The sequence below is a fragment of the Falco biarmicus genome, chromosome 17 (assembly GCF_023638135.1).
Source record: "Falco biarmicus isolate bFalBia1 chromosome 17, bFalBia1.pri, whole genome shotgun sequence".
NCBI classification, from domain to species: domain Eukaryota; kingdom Metazoa; phylum Chordata; class Aves; order Falconiformes; family Falconidae; genus Falco; species Falco biarmicus.
The window spans coordinates 6725427-6740138 of record NC_079304.1 but is presented as its reverse complement, the minus strand read 5'-3'; the positions used below and the strand labels follow the sequence as shown (position 1 = coordinate 6740138).

At 63.0% G+C, this 14712-nt stretch overlaps 1 protein-coding gene across 1 annotated transcript; it reads left to right on the top strand.

Annotated features, from left to right (window-relative positions):
- The first annotated feature begins 1439 nt into the window (after positions 1-1439).
- On the top strand, positions 1440-13578 carry KDM5C (lysine demethylase 5C). Its single transcript, XM_056362412.1, is given in 28 exon segments — positions 1440-1577; positions 1680-1730; positions 1732-1803; positions 1887-2057; positions 2193-2327; positions 2442-2565; positions 2677-2861; positions 2957-3115; positions 3792-3911; positions 4013-4171; positions 4254-4435; positions 4960-5122; positions 5196-5315; positions 5574-5768; positions 5875-6056; positions 6267-6391; positions 6493-6640; positions 6941-7037; positions 7135-7493; positions 8324-8462; positions 8564-8743; positions 8826-8960; positions 9116-9511; positions 9513-9641; positions 9810-9867; positions 11389-11588; positions 12641-12826; positions 13255-13578. Coding segments are annotated over 28 exon segments (4302 nt in total). The 5' UTR covers positions 1440-1454; the 3' UTR covers positions 13264-13578.
- Positions 13579-14712: the final 1134 nt, after the last annotated feature.

The window sequence follows — 14712 nt, the reverse complement described above, 5'->3', positions numbered from 1 at the left end:
CATTTGGGGGGGTTTAGTTACCCCTGGGTGGGGGGAATTCCCCATGGGGGGGGGGTTTAGTTACCCCTGGGTGGGGGGAATTCCCCATTTGGGGGGGGGGGGGGTTTAGTTACCCCTGGGTGGGGGGAATTCCCCATGGGGGGGGGGGGGTTTAGTTACCCCTGGGTGGGGGGGGAATTCCCCATTTGGGGGTTTAGTTACCTCTCGGAGGGGTAACTCTCCATCTAGGTGGGTTAGTTATCCCCCCCCATCCCCCTCCCCCGCCTGCTGTGTCCTGGGTGTAAAGACCCCCTCAGGGTGGGTAAATACCCCCCAGTGTGGCTGTGGAGGGGGAATACCCACCTGAGCAGGGGTAGATAACCCAGGGGGATAAATACCCACCCGAGGGGGGGAGGGGTAAATCCCTGAGCTCTGGGGGGTCTGTACCAGCCTGGCTGGGGGGGTAGATGTTTGGGCTGAGGGTGTAAATACCCCCCTTCCCCCCTAACCCGGGGGTAAACTCCCTTTCCCCACCCCCCCCCGAGCTGAGGGGGTGCCCCTGGGCTGGCGGGGGGGGGTGCGTGTCCCTGCTGGGGCTGGACTTTTGGGGGTGCTGCACGATCCAGACCTGGGTGGGAGTGGGCAAGGGCCCCCTGCCCCCCTCCTCCCCACCCCCAGCAAGGCCCTTCGCCCACCCGCCTTGCATTGGGTAGGGGGGGAGCTGACCCTCAGGAATTTGGGGTGCTCCCCTGAGGAGTGAGGGGGCTGTGTGTGTGGGGGGGGGTCCTGTGTGTGTACCCCCCCGCGCCCCCCCCCACGCCGGCCCTCACAACAACAACAGTGACACGGCCAATATGGCTGCCACCGCCGAGCCTTTGTCTGGCGAGCGGCGGGGGGGGAGCCCGGCCGGAGCCAGGGGGGGTCCCTAGGTCGGGCAGCGCCCTTTGGAGGGGGGGGTCCCCTGGAAGTGGGGGGCAAGTAGGAGGCTGAGGCCCCCCCCGATCCCCATCAACCTCGCTCTTGCTTGCCCCACCACCCCCCCCCCTCCCCCTTTCGTGGGCTTGTTTCCTGTTTTGGGAAGAGAAGGTGTCCGCGTCGTGTCCCTGCTGACGGGGGGGGGCTGTCCCTTTGTCCCCCTTTCTTACTTTGGGGGGGGTCCTGAACCCTTGGTTTGGGGTTGGGGGACAGGGCCGAGCCGGGTCCCCCCCAGCTCGACGAGGTGGAGAAGGGCTTCCGGGGAGGGCTGGGGCCCAGCTACACTGGCGTCACCGGCTCCCCGCATGGGCCCCCCCCCCATCCCCCCCTACAACGTGGGGTGCACGCCACGGGGCTGTCCCTCATGATGGGAGGGGGGGAGTAATGCAGCTGCAGTGCCCCCGCCCCCCCCCCCCCCCCCCCCCCAATTTGGGGTCTGTGCCGCTCAGTTCCCCTCTGGAGCCCCGGGGGCTGCCCAGCCTGTCCCTGCCCGGGTAGGAATGGGGGGGGCTATTGCTGCTAACCCCCCCTCATCATCTCCCCAGGACTGGCAGCCCCCCTTCGCTGTGGAGGTGGACAACTTCAGGTTCACTCCCCGCATCCAGCGGCTCAATGAGCTGGAGGTGAGTTGGGGGGGCGCTCCCTTTTCTCCTCCTCCTCCCCAGCTGATTTTTGGGGTGCACACAAGACTCACCCCCCCCTCATTTTTCCCCCTCTGCTGGCAGGCGCAGACCCGGGTGAAGCTGAATTATCTGGACCAGATCGCCAAGTTTTGGGGAAATCCAGGGTTCCTCGCTCAAGATCCCCAACGTCGAGCGACGCATCCTCGATCTCTACAGCCTCAGCAAGGTCTGGGGGGGTGTGGGGGTGGGAGTATTGAGGGGAATGCAGCTGATTTGGGGGTGCTTCATGTGTGTGTGCCCCCCACCCAGGTGGTGATGGAGGAAGGGGGATACGAGGCCATCTGCAAGGACCGGCGGTGGGCTCGGGTGGCCCAACGCCTCGCTTACCCCTCGGGTAAAAACATCGGCTCGCTGCTGCGCGCCCACTACGAGCGCATCATCTACCCCTACGAGATGTACCAGTCAGGGGCCAACCTGGTGGTGAGAAAATGGGGGGTGACTTGGCGGGGGGGGGGGGGGGGGGGGGGGGGCGGGGGAAAGTGGGCTACGGGGTGCTCCCCGGGGAAAGTGGGCTACGGGGTGCTCCCCGCCACGCTGAGGGTCCTTTCCCTTCAGCAGTGTAACACGCGGCCCTTTGAGAGCGAGGAGAAGGACCGGGAGTACAAACCCCACAGCATCCCGCTGCGCCAGTCCGTCCAGCCCTCCAAGTTCAACAGCTACGGCCGGCGGGCTAAACGCCTGCAGCAGGAGGTCAGCACCCCCAAAAAACAAACCCCCACCATGCCCGCTCCCCCACCCCCCCCCACCCCCCCCCCCAAGTTTCTAAGGGGGAGGTACACCCCTTGTGACTCTGCCATCCTGCAGCCGGAGCCGACGGAGGAGGACATCGAGAAAAACCCGGAGCTGAAGAAGCTGCAGATCTACGGGGCCGGCCCCAAGATGTTGGGGTTGGGGCTGGTGGCCAAAGACAAGACCCTGCGGAAGAAAGGTAGGGGGGGGAACCCCTCCGGGGGTGACTTGAGGGGCACAAGGAGGTTGCTGTGACCCCCCCCAGATTCTTTTGTGACACACCCCCCGCCCCTAATTCTTCACCCTACAGATAAAGAAGGTCCCGAGTGTCCCCCCACAGTGGTGGTGAAGGAGGAACCGGTGGGAGCCGAGGCCAAGGTGGAGCCGGTGTCTCCCCGCGCTTACCTGGAGGGGAAGGAGGAGCTGCGGCACAGCCCTGAGCCCTGCACCAAAATGACCATGCGCCTGCGCCGCAGCCACAGCAACAGCCAGTTTGTAAGTACCCCCCACGCTGTGGGGCAGAGCCCCCCCACGCTGTGGGGCAGAGCCCCCCCCCCCCCCCACCTCAACTCCTTCTGCCTCCGCTCCAGGTCGATTCCTACATCTGCCGAATCTGCTCGCGGGGGGACGAGGATGACAAGCTGCTGCTCTGCGACGGTTGCGACGACAACTACCACATCTTCTGCCTCCTCCCGCCCCTGCCCGAAATTCCCAAGGGCATCTGGCGCTGCCCCAAATGCGTCATGGCGGTGAGGATGGGGGGGACGACACGTGAAGCCCCCCCCCCCAAACACCTGCATTGTACCCTGGACACCCCCCCCATCTTGTGTCATGTCCCAGTTGCGGGGCTGGGGATGCCCCCGTTTCACGTCATGCCTCGTCTGTCTGTGGGGCCAGGGACCCCCAACTTAACGGCTTGTCCTATCTGAGGGGCTGGGGACCCCCGGATCACTTCCAGTTCTGTCTGTGGGGCTGGAGACCCCCGTCTGTGGGGTTAGAGACCCGTGGGCCGTGTCTGCAGGGCCAGGGACCCCAGATTCAATGTCTCATTCCATCTGCAGGCCTGGGGACCCCCGTTTGTGCGGTTAGAGGTGTCTGTGCCACATCTGTGGTGCCGGGGACCCCCAGCTCGATATCTGACCCCATCTGTGGGGCTGGGGACCCCCGTGCCAACCCCCCTGCCTCGCATCCCATCCTATCTGTGGAGCTGGGGACCCTCGCCTGGGGTTAGGGACCCCCGTGTCACATCTGTGGGGCTGGGGACCCCCACACCGACCCCCCTGCTTCACATCCCATCCTGTCTGTGGGGTTAGGAACCCCCTTATCGTGTCTTTAGGGCTGGGGAGCCCCAGCTGAATGCCCTATGGTATCTGTGGGGCTGGGGACCCCCACTCTGACCCCCCCCACCTCATCCCTCTCCCCCAGGAATGCAAGCGACCGCCGGAGGCTTTCGGCTTCGAGCAGGCGACGCGGGAATACACCCTGCAGAGCTTCGGGGAGATGGCCGACTCCTTCAAAGCCGATTACTTCAACATGCCCGTCCACGTGAGTACCCCCAAACCCCCCAAGGGACCCCGGTGACACCCCCGCCCCCTCCCCCCCCCCCCCCCAAGTCCCGAATGTCCTCTGTTTCCCATTTTCCCCAGATGGTCCCCACGGAGGTGGTGGAGAAGGAATTTTGGCGGCTGGTGAACAGCATCGAGGAGGACGTGACGGTGGAGTACGGCGCCGATATCCACTCCAAGGAATTCGGCAGCGGCTTCCCCATCAGCGACGGCAAAAGAAAGCTCTCGCCGGAGGAGGAGGTGAGGGAGACGCCGTCCCCAACCCCACAGGGGTGTCACCGGTGGCGGGGTGACACTGTCCTTAACGTTCCCCTTAACGTAGGAGTACGCTGGCAGCGGGTGGAACCTGAACGTGATGCCGGTGTTGAAGCAGTCGGTGCTGTGTCACATCAACGCCGATATTTCGGGGATGAAGGTGCCCTGGCTCTACGTGGGGATGGTCTTCTCCGCCTTTTGCTGGCACATCGAGGACCACTGGAGCTACTCCATCAACTACCTCCACTGGTGGGGGGCTCGGGGTGATCCTGGGAGGTGTCAGAGGGGAGAGAGGAGGGGTTTTGGGGGGCCCCTGACCTCATTCCACCCACCCAGGGGTGAGCCCATGATGAAGCCATGGGGCGAGAGGAGGTTTTTGGGGTGCTGTGAGCCCCTAGGGGCAAGCCTAAGGTGTGGTACAGGGTGAGAAGAGTATTTTTGGGGTGTCCCAACCTTGTCTCCCACCCAGGGGTGAGCTGAAGTTGGGGTGGGGGGCGAGAGGAGGTTTTTGGGGTGCTGTGACCCCCTGACGCCCAGCCCAAGATGGGTTTTGAGGTGAGAGGAAGTTTCTGGGGTGCCATGAGCCCCTCGGGGCAAACTCAAGATGAGTTATGGGGCAGGAGGAGGCTTTTGGGGTGCCAGGACCCTGTTGCCTGCCCAGGGCTGAACCCAAGGTGTGGTACAGGGTGGGATGAGGTTTTGGGGTCTCCCAAGCCACGGTGTGGGATGGGAGGAGGGGTTTTGGGGTGCCCCTGACCCCGTTTCCCCCCCAGGGGTGAGCCCAAGACGTGGTACGGGGTTCCCTCCTTCGCGGCGGAGCACCTGGAAGAGGTGATGAAGAAGCTGACACCAGAGCTCTTCGAGAGCCAGCCCGACCTGCTCCACCAACTCGTCACCCTCATGAACCCCAACACCCTCATGGCACATGGTGTCCCTGTGAGTATCGAGGTCCCCCCCCCCCCCCCCAATTCCTTATTTCCCTTCACCCCAAATTTTATCCCCCTTTTAGGTCGTACGGACCAACCAGTGTGCCGGCGAGTTCGTCATCACCTTCCCCAGGGCGTACCACAGCGGTTTCAACCAGGGTTACAACTTTGCTGAGGCCGTCAACTTCTGCACCGCTGACTGGGTGAGCCCCTGCGCCCCAAAAAACCTCAGGGGAACCCCCAAAATCCCAGAGAAACCCCAAAATCTGGGGTGAGAACCCCAAATTCGGGCTGTGTGCTCCTGAGGGAGGAGGAGATGTGGGGAGCTCTGAGCGTTTTGTGCAGTCCGCTGCTACGGTTTGAGCTGGGGGTGGCTGGCTCCATATTGGGATGTGTTTTGGGGTACAAGGGGGGGTCCCCCAAATTCAGGGGTGTGTCCTAATGCCTGGCATTACCTGCAGCTGCCCGCCGGCAGGCAGTGCATCGAGCACTACCGACGTTTGCGACGTTACTGTGTCTTCTCGCATGAGGAACTCATCTGCAAGATGGCAGCTTGCCCCGAAAAGCTGGACCTCAACTTGGCGGCCGCCGTTCACAAGGAGATGTTCGTGCTGGTGCAGGAGGAGCGTAAACTCCGCAAAGCGCTGTTGGAAAAGGTGGGATAACACCAGGGGAACCGCGCCCCCCTCCCCCCCCCCAAAAAATGTGGAGGGGGTCTGCAGTGGGGCTGACAGTTGCGTTTTGTGGCCCCCCCTCCCCCAGGGTATCACGGAGGCAGAGCGAGAGGCTTTCGAGCTGCTGCCCGACGACGAGCGGCAGTGCGATAAGTGTAAGACGACGTGTTTCCTCTCGGCGCTGGCTTGTTACGACTGTCCCCAGTGCCTCGTCTGCCTCTACCACATGGATGACCTCTGCAAGTGCCCCCGCAGCAAGCAGTATCTCAGGTGGGGAAGGGTCCCCTGCTGCTGGGGGGAGGATGTGGGTGAGGTCTTGCGGTGCTTGGTGGGTCTGTAAGAGGGGGTGTGGGCTGGGTTTGGGGGTCCTGTTTGCTCCTGCCGTACCCTTGGGATGGGCTGTGGGCACAAGGAGGGGCTCCCAACCCCTGGGGGAGGGTGATGGGCCCCCCCCCCCCAAACCCCTTGCTGCCCTCCCAGGTACCGCTACACGTTGGACGAGCTGCCGGCCATGCTGCACAAGCTGAAGGTGCGAGCGGAGTCCTTCGACACCTGGGCCAACAAGGTCCGCATCGCGCTGGAGGTGGAGGACGGCCGCAAGCGGAGTGAGTTGAGGGGCCCAGGGAGGATTTCTGGGGGGGTTTAGGAGGGGTTTGGGGTACAGCCTTGACACACCCTTCCCCCCTCCCCCACTGTGCCTGGCCAGCGCTGGAGGAGCTGCGGGCACTGGAGTCGGAGGCACGCGAGCGCAAGTTCCCCGAGAACGAGCTGCTGCACCGGCTGAAGGGCTGCCTGGGTCAGGCCGAGCGCTGCGTTTCCGAGGCCCTGGGGCTCATCAGCTCGCAAGAGACAGGGTAAGTGCCCCCCTCCCCTGTGTCCCCAGCAGCCCCATGTCACCATCCTGGCTCCTTCTCCTCCCCGTGCACCTGTCCTGTCACCTCAAGCTGCTGAAAGTCTTGTGTCCCCATCCCGTGTCCCCTGGCCGCCCCGCTCCGGTCCCCCCGGCCGCCCCGCTCCGGTCCCCTATGGGCCCCATCCCAGCCCCATGTGCCTGTCCCAGCCTTCCCCTGTCCCTCCAGGTTCCAGTCACCCCCCTGTCCCCCACCTTGTCCCCACAGTCACCCCAGGGGTGACATAGCCTCGCATGGCTGCAGGGTACCGGCACCCTCGCTGACGGTGGAGGAGCTCCGCACCTTCCTGGAGCAGATGAACCAGCTGCCCTGTGTCATGCACCAGATTGGGGAGGTCCAGGTGAGCCGGGGGGGGGTCTCTCTGCATTGCCCCCCCCCTCATTTTTTTGTGGGGACACAGTGTCACTGATGCTGTCCTCCCCACTCCCTGCTTCCAGGCCTTGCTGGAACGCGTGGAGGCTTTCCAAGCGGAGGCACGGGCCGCGCTGGAGTCGACCCCCCCAGGGCCGGGGGCTCTGCGGGGGCTGCTGGAGCGAGGGGCCCGGCTGGGTGTGGAGGTGCCAGAAAGCCGGCGCTTGGAACGGCAGCTGGCCCAGGCCGCTTGGTTAGAGGAGGTGACGGCCACCCTGCGGTCCCCTCGTGCCCGCGTCCCCCTCCCCGTCATGAGGGGTCTCATCCAGGCTGGCCGTACCGTCGCCCCCAGCCCGGCTGTTGACGTGGCCATGGCCGAGCTGCAGGAGCTGCTCACCATCGCTCAGCGCTGGGAGGAAAAAGCTCAGATGTGCTTGGAGGCCAGGTCAGGATGCGGCCCCATGGGGGAAAGAAGGGTGGGGGGGGTTGCACCCCAGGGTGTAGGTGGGCTGGGGGCCAAATTCCACAACCCCCCAGGGGGGTAAAAAGGGGCCAGGGCCAAATTTATGACCCCTTGGAATGGGATAAAGGGGCTGGGGGCTGCCCCCTGTGTCCCCCAGGGGCGGATAATGGGGCTGGGGGCTGCCCCCTGTGTCCCCCAGGGGCGGATAACGGGGCTGGGGGCTGCCCCCTGTGTCCCCCAGGGGCGGATAATGGGGCTGGGGGCTGCCCCCTGTGTCCCCCAGGGGCGGATAATGGGGCTGGGAGCTGCCCCCTGTGTCCCCCAGGGGCGGATAACGGGGCTGGGGGCTGCCCCCTGTGTCCCCCAGGGGCGGATAACGGGGCTGGGGGCTGCCCCCTGTGTCCCCCAGGGGCGGATAACGGGGCTGGGGGCTGCCCCCTGTGTCCCCCAGGGGCGGATAACGGGGCTGGGGGCTGCCCCCTGTGTCCCCCAGGGGCGGATAACGGGGCTGGGGGCTGCCCCCTGTGTCCCCCAGGGGCGGATAACGGGGCTGGGGGCTGCCCCCTGTGTCCCCCAGGGGCGGATAACGGGGCTGGGGGCTGCCCCCTGTGTCCCCCAGGGGCGGATAACGGGGCTGGGGGCTGCCCCCTGTGTCCCCCAGGGGCGGATAACGGGGCTGGGATTTCTCTGTCTCTGTTCCCAGGTGAAACCAGGCTGGGACCCGATCTGGGTTTGGGGGGGGGGTCTCTGGGATCTTGGGGAAGGGGTTGTCGAGTGGGCAGACCCCTGGGTTCTCATCCCCTCCCCCGCAGGCAGAAGCACCCCCCGGCCACGCTGGCTGCCATCATCAAAGAAGCGGAAAACATCCCGGCTCTGCTGCCCAACATCCAGGCGCTGAAAGAAGCCCTGGCCAAGGCCCGCGCCTGGATCGCGGACGTGGAGGAGATCCAGGTGGGCTCCAGGGACCCCCCTTTTCTGCCCTGGGGGAGGGGCTTTTGATCTCCTCCCCCCCCCCCCCCACACCTCACCCCGCTGTCTCCGCTCACACCCAGAACGGCGACCACTACCCCTGCCTGGATGATCTGGAGGGGCTGGTGGCGGTGGGTCGGGATCTGCCGGTGCGGCTGGAGGAGCTACGGCAGCTGGAGGTACAGGTCGGCACAGCGCATTCCTGGCGGGATAAAGCTTCCCGCACCTTCCTGAAGAAAAATTCCTGCTACACGTTATTGGAGGTGAGGGACAAAAGGGTGCAAAGGACCTAGGGTGGTGGGAAGGGCCGGGGGGGCCGCACTGACCCCCACAATGTCCCCATAGGTGCTGTGTCCTTGCGCCGACGCTGGCTCCGACAGCAGCAAGCGGCTGAAGTGGCGGCAGGAGCCGGGGCTTTACAAACTGGACGCCGAGAGCTTGGGGCTTTCGGCGCAGGATCTCCGTGACCCTGGTGCTGTGGTGAGCAGGATGGGATTGATTGTTTGGGTTTTTTTTGGGGGTGGGGGGGTGTGGGGGAAGCAGCAGGGCCCCCCGCATCCCCGTGCCACTCACATCGCGCTTTTTTTTTTTTTTTTTTTTTTTGAAATGTATTTTTTTATTATTTTTGCCCCCAGATCGTGGCGTTTAAAGAAGGGGAGCAGAAAGAAAAGGAGGGGATGCTCCGGCTACGCCATGCCAATGCCCAAAAAGCCACGCCACCCCTCCCAGGTCCAGGACCACCCTCCTGCGTCTGTGGGCAACCGGCGAGCCCCGGCATGCTGCAGTGCCAGCTCTGCCGGGACTGGTTTCACGGTGCTTGCGTAGCCTGGCCCCGCTTGGGCTCTCAAAAACCCTCTCCGGCTTGGTGGGAGTGGGACGCCAAATTTCTCTGCCCTCTTTGCCAACGATCGCGGCGTCCTCGGTTGGAAACCATCTTGGCGTTGCTGGTGGCGCTGCAGAAGCTGCCGGTGCGCTTGCCGGAGGGCGAAGCCTTGCAGTGTTTGACCGAACGAGCCATCACTTGGCAGGGACCGTGCCCGTCAGCTCCTCGCTTCTCCCGACGTCGCCGGGCCTTTGGAGCGCTTGGCGGCTCTGCGGCATCGCCTGCATGGGGACGGGGACGGTGCCCTGCGGGAGGCCAGCCGCAATGAGCAGACCAAGGTGGGGGGGGGGGGCAGGTTTTGGGGCTGGGGGTAGGGTTTGGGGTGGATTTTTAGGTTTTTGGGTAGATTTTGGGGCTGGGGGGCAGGTTTTGGGGTGGGTTTTGGGGCTGGGGGAGGCCGTGCTCCCCCCCACTTGCTCATGCTGTGCCCCCCACCTTTGCTCCAGGTGTCGGTGGAGAACGGCGATGCCCCCAGCCCGGAGAAGAACGGCCCCCTGCCTTCAGGTGAGTAGGGCTTTGAGGGGAGCTGGGAGTAGGGGATCCCCTGTGAGTGCCAGGGGTGCTGGGATCCACTGGATCCTGTGCAGGCCCTGTGCCATCCTCTGGTGAGCATGGCAAGGGCCATAGGGCTCCAGGGATCCCCTGTGAGCAGTGGGGAGGTAGGAGAGATCTGGTGGATCCCTCATGGGTACAGGGGATGCTGTGGGACTGTGGATCTGTAGGGTTCACATAGGATCCCATGTGAGTACAGGGACGATGTGGGATTCCAGGGATCCTATATGGGTGCAGGGGGCAGTGTGGGACAGCAGGTGTCCCCTGCAAGCAGCAGGTGTCCCCTGCAAGCCCTGTAGATCTAGTGTGAGCACAGAGGGGGGTCGCTAGGGGATCAACTGAATCCTGTGTGGGTGCTATGGATTCTATCTGAGCACAGGTGGCACTGCGGGGCTGTAGGGAGCCTGTGGGAGCCCTATCAATCCTGTGTCACACCAGGACCCAGCTGATCTTCTATGAGCCCAGTGGATCCCATGGGAGCACAGGGATGCTGTGGGACTCTCGGTATCCTGTGTGAGCCCTGTGGATCACATGGGAGTACAGGAGCTGTTGTAGGGCTCAGTGGATCTATAGGGCTCACGTATGCTCACAGGGATCTTTGGGACAATGTGCAACTGCAGAGATCCCAGGTGAGCACAGGGGACACTGGGGCTCAAGGGGTCCTATGCAAGGTCCGTGGATCCCATGTGATGCTGGGAGACCCAGTGGATTCCATGTGAGCATAGAGGACACCCTTGTCAGTATAGGGAGCACTGTGGGGCTCCAGAGATCTTATGTGAGCCATATAGGTCCTGTGTAACACTGGGATCCATTGGATCCCATATGAGTACAGGGGACAGTGTCAGACTAAGGATCCTGTATGAGCCTCATGGATCCCATGTAAGTGCAGAGGACATTGTGGGATTCCAGGGGTCCAATGTGAGCCCCGTGGATCCCAGGTCAGCCCCAGGGGTCCTGTGGGGGCACAGTGAGACCTAGTGGACCCCGTGTGAGTGCAGTGACGCTGCAGAACCCTGTGGATCCCCTGCGGGCCACAGGGATCTTGTGAGTACCGGGATGGTGGGGGCTTCAGGGATCCTCTGTGAGTACAGGGACACACTGTGCAACTCCAGGGAGCCTGTGTGAGCCCTGTGGATCCCCTGTGATGCTGGCTACTAGTGGATCCCACATGAGCACAGGGGACCCTGTGGGGCTCTAGGGAGCTTGCATGAGCCCGAGGAGAAGGTGGGGACTCCAGGGATCCCACGGGAACCCTGTGGATCCCGTGTGGTGCTGGGGACCCTGGTGGGTTACCATCCCCGTCAGCAGCCCCAGGGATGCCACGGAGAGGGATCCGTGCGGATCCCAGGGGAAGCCCCATGGATCCTGATGTCTGTGCCCTGGGGGGAGGGGGGGGTCAGGCCATCCAGCGGGTCCTGGCGCTGGGGTGACGCGGTGTCCCCATGCCCCCCCGGTGACGCGGTGTCCCCGCAGAGCTGGAGGCGCTGAGCGCGGCGCTGCCGCGGCTGCAGGGCCCGGTGCTGGAGCTGGCGGAGGGGGCGCGGCGGCCGCTGGAGGAGCTGATGATGGAGGGGGATCTGCTGGAGGTGACGCTGGACGAGGCCCAGAGCATCTGGCGGCTGCTGCAGGCTGCCCGCCCGCCCCCGCTCCCGCTCTTCCGTCTCCTCCTCGAGGTACGGGGGGAACCCCTGAACCCCAAAAATGCCCTCGACCCCCCCACCCCCCCAAAACCTCCCCAGGGACCCCTCAAAGCTTCACCAGAGCTCCAAACAGTCTCCAGCGTGATGGAACTTCTCCAGAGCATCTCTAGGACCCCAGAACTTCTCTGAAACGCCGCAGGGATCCTAGAATTCCCCCAAAGCCTGTCCCTGGGACCCCAAAACTCCCCCCCAAACTACCCCGGGAACCCCAAAACTGCCCCGAAGCACCTTGGGGACCCCATAATTGCTCAAAAGCCTCCCCAGAACCCAAAACTGCTCCAAACCACCTTCAGGACCCCAGAGCCACCTCGGAGCACCCCCAGAGCTTCAGAATCACTTCCAAAGTGTCCCCAAAACACCCTGGGGACCCCCAAACCACCCTCGGGGATGCCTGAACTGCCTTTGCCACCCTAGAGCCATTCCTGACGTCCCCCGCCCATCTTTAAGTGTCATGTTGACCCCCCAAGCCAATTTGAAACTGCCCCAGGGACCCCAAAACTGGCCCCACACTGTTCCCTTTGCCCTGATCCACCTCCTCCTCAAGGTAGGGTCCCCAAAATTGCCCCAGGGACCCCAAAACTGTCCCTGTGTTGTTCCCTTTGCTCTCTAACATTTCCCTCCTCAGATCGGGTCCCCAAAATCCCTCCTGGGGACCCCAAAACCATTCCCAGTCAGCTCCCCTTACCATGTTCCACCCTTTCCCCAAGGTAGGGTCCTGGATACCGCACTGGGGACCCCCAAAAAGTGCCGGAGGGACCCCGAAATGATTCCCATGCTGCTCCCCTTGCCCTGTTCCATCTCCTCAAGGTGGGGTCCCCATCATCTTGCTGGGGACCCCAAAACCCATCCTGCTGCTGCTCCCCTTGCCCTGTTCTGCCTCCTCCTCACGATGGGCTCCCCAAAATCACCTCAGACCTCCCTGGGGACCCCAAACTCCCCCTTCCCTTGAATTCCAGGAACACACACACACACACCCCCCAATTTTGAGGTGGGGGGGATCACTAACAGTGTCCCTCCCCTCACAGCTGGAGCAGGCGGAGCGGCGGGGGGCTCGTGCCCGTGGCCGGGACCCTGAAAGACGTCGGAAACGCCGGGCGGAGCGGGGTGACCTCCCCCCCCTGGCCAAGGAGGAGCTGGAGCCAAAGAGGAGTCGGGGTCCCGAGGGGGGGACCCCCCGAGACAGCCCCCCACCCGGCCCCCATGCCCCGGGGGTGAGTCACAATATGGGGTGGTGGGAATGCATGGGGGGGGGGTGGGGGGGTCATAAGGGCCCATCTCTGTGGGGGGTTGTGGGGTGAAGGGGGGGGAGTTGTGTGGTGGGGGTCATGGTGGGGGTGTGGGGTATGTAATGGGGGGGTCCCGGGAGGAGCATGGAGGGGCTGTGGGGTGTATAGAGGGGGTTTCAGGAGGAATGGGGGGGCTGGGGGGACGGGGCATGGTGAAGGGGGGTTCAGGCTCATGTCATGGGTGGTCTTACAGGGTTTGTTTTGGGGGGGGCACCCCTGTGTTCTGGGGGTGCGGGGTTGGGGAGCACAGGGTAGGAGACCCCCACAACCACAATATAGGGCGTCCGCAGGGGGTTTTGTGGTGCCCACCCCCATGCCCCCCCTCTGCTCTTCCCCCTCCCTCCCCCTGCCAGGACTCGTGACGTGGAGCCCCCAGCTCGGATGGACGCACCTGCCGGCGGCGGGGAGGGACTGTGGGGGGCCATACCGGGACCCCCCTCACCCTGGGGCCCCCAACCCCCGCAGACTTGGGGGGAGTTCCCCCCCCTTCCCCCCCCCCCCCCCCCCCCCCCCCCCCCCCCCCGCGATGTAATTATTTGAGTTGATTTCTTTTGTATCGTTAAACTCCGGGGCGGGGGGGGGGGGGGGCACACACAGATGGGGGGTCCGGGGGTCCCCCCAAGCCGGTGGGGGGACCCCAACCAGCACAGCAGGGCCAGCCCCCCCCCCCCTCGCACCGGGTTTTTTATAGGATTGGGGGGGGGGGGGTGAGGGAGGGGGGGGGGCGTGAACTTGGGTGCCCCCCTGCCCCCCCCCCCCCCCCCCCCAGCGGACACTAACAGTCTCGGGCTCTTTGTAGCGGGCGGGGACGGGGGGCCTTATTTTATTGTATTATGATTTTTTTTATTATTATTAAACTTTGGAGGTTAAAAAGAATGTGGGCGTTGGGGGGTTGGGGGGGTGGGGCTTGGGAGTGCCCACGTGCTGTGGGCGGGGTGGGGGTATGCCACGTGCCGAGCTGAGCTGCTTCCCCATTGGTCGCTGTCTCCGCCAATGGGTGGGCGGGGAGAGGCGGGAACCTGGGCAGGCAACGGCGGCGCGAGCGGCAGCGGTTGGGTGATTATCTTCTGACCCTTCCCGAAGGTAGAGAGTCTTTTCCGTGAGGTAAAATCTACCTTTTCTGAGGTAAATTCCCCTTTTCTGAGGCAAAATCCCCCTCTCTGAGGTGAAAACCTCTCCTTCCTGAGGTAAAAACCTTCCTGTGAGGTAAATCTACCTTTCCCTAGGTAAAAATCTATTTTACTGAAGTAAAACCTTTCTCCCTGAGGTAAAATACCCTCTTTTCTGAGGTAAAACCCTTCTCTGTGAGTTAAAATTTACCTTCCTGAGGTTAAAAAATGCTTTTTCCCTAGGTAAAATTCTGAGAGGCAAAAATTCCCTTGAGGTAAACACTCAGTTTTCTTTTTGAGGTAAAACTTTCTTTCTTGTGTTAAATTCCTTTGTTTGAGGTAAATACCCTTTTCTGTGAGGTAAAGTTTACCTTTTCTGAGGTAAAAATCCCCTTCCTGAGGTGAAAACACCTCATTCCTGAGGCAGAATATTCCTATGAGGTAAAATTTACTTTCACTGAGGTAAAAAAAAGAGAAATGCCTTTTTCCTGATGCAAAATCCCCTTCTGTGAGGTAGGTACCCCTTTTCTGAGGAAGAAGTCTCCTTTGCTGAGGACACCCACCCCGAGATAAGTATTTCCTGAGGAAAAACCCTCTTTCTTTTGAGGAATTTTTTTTTTTTTTTTGAGGAACCCCCCACCTTTTCTTAGGTAAACACCTGTTTTCCTGAGGGAAAACCTGTTTCTTTGAGGTAATACCACC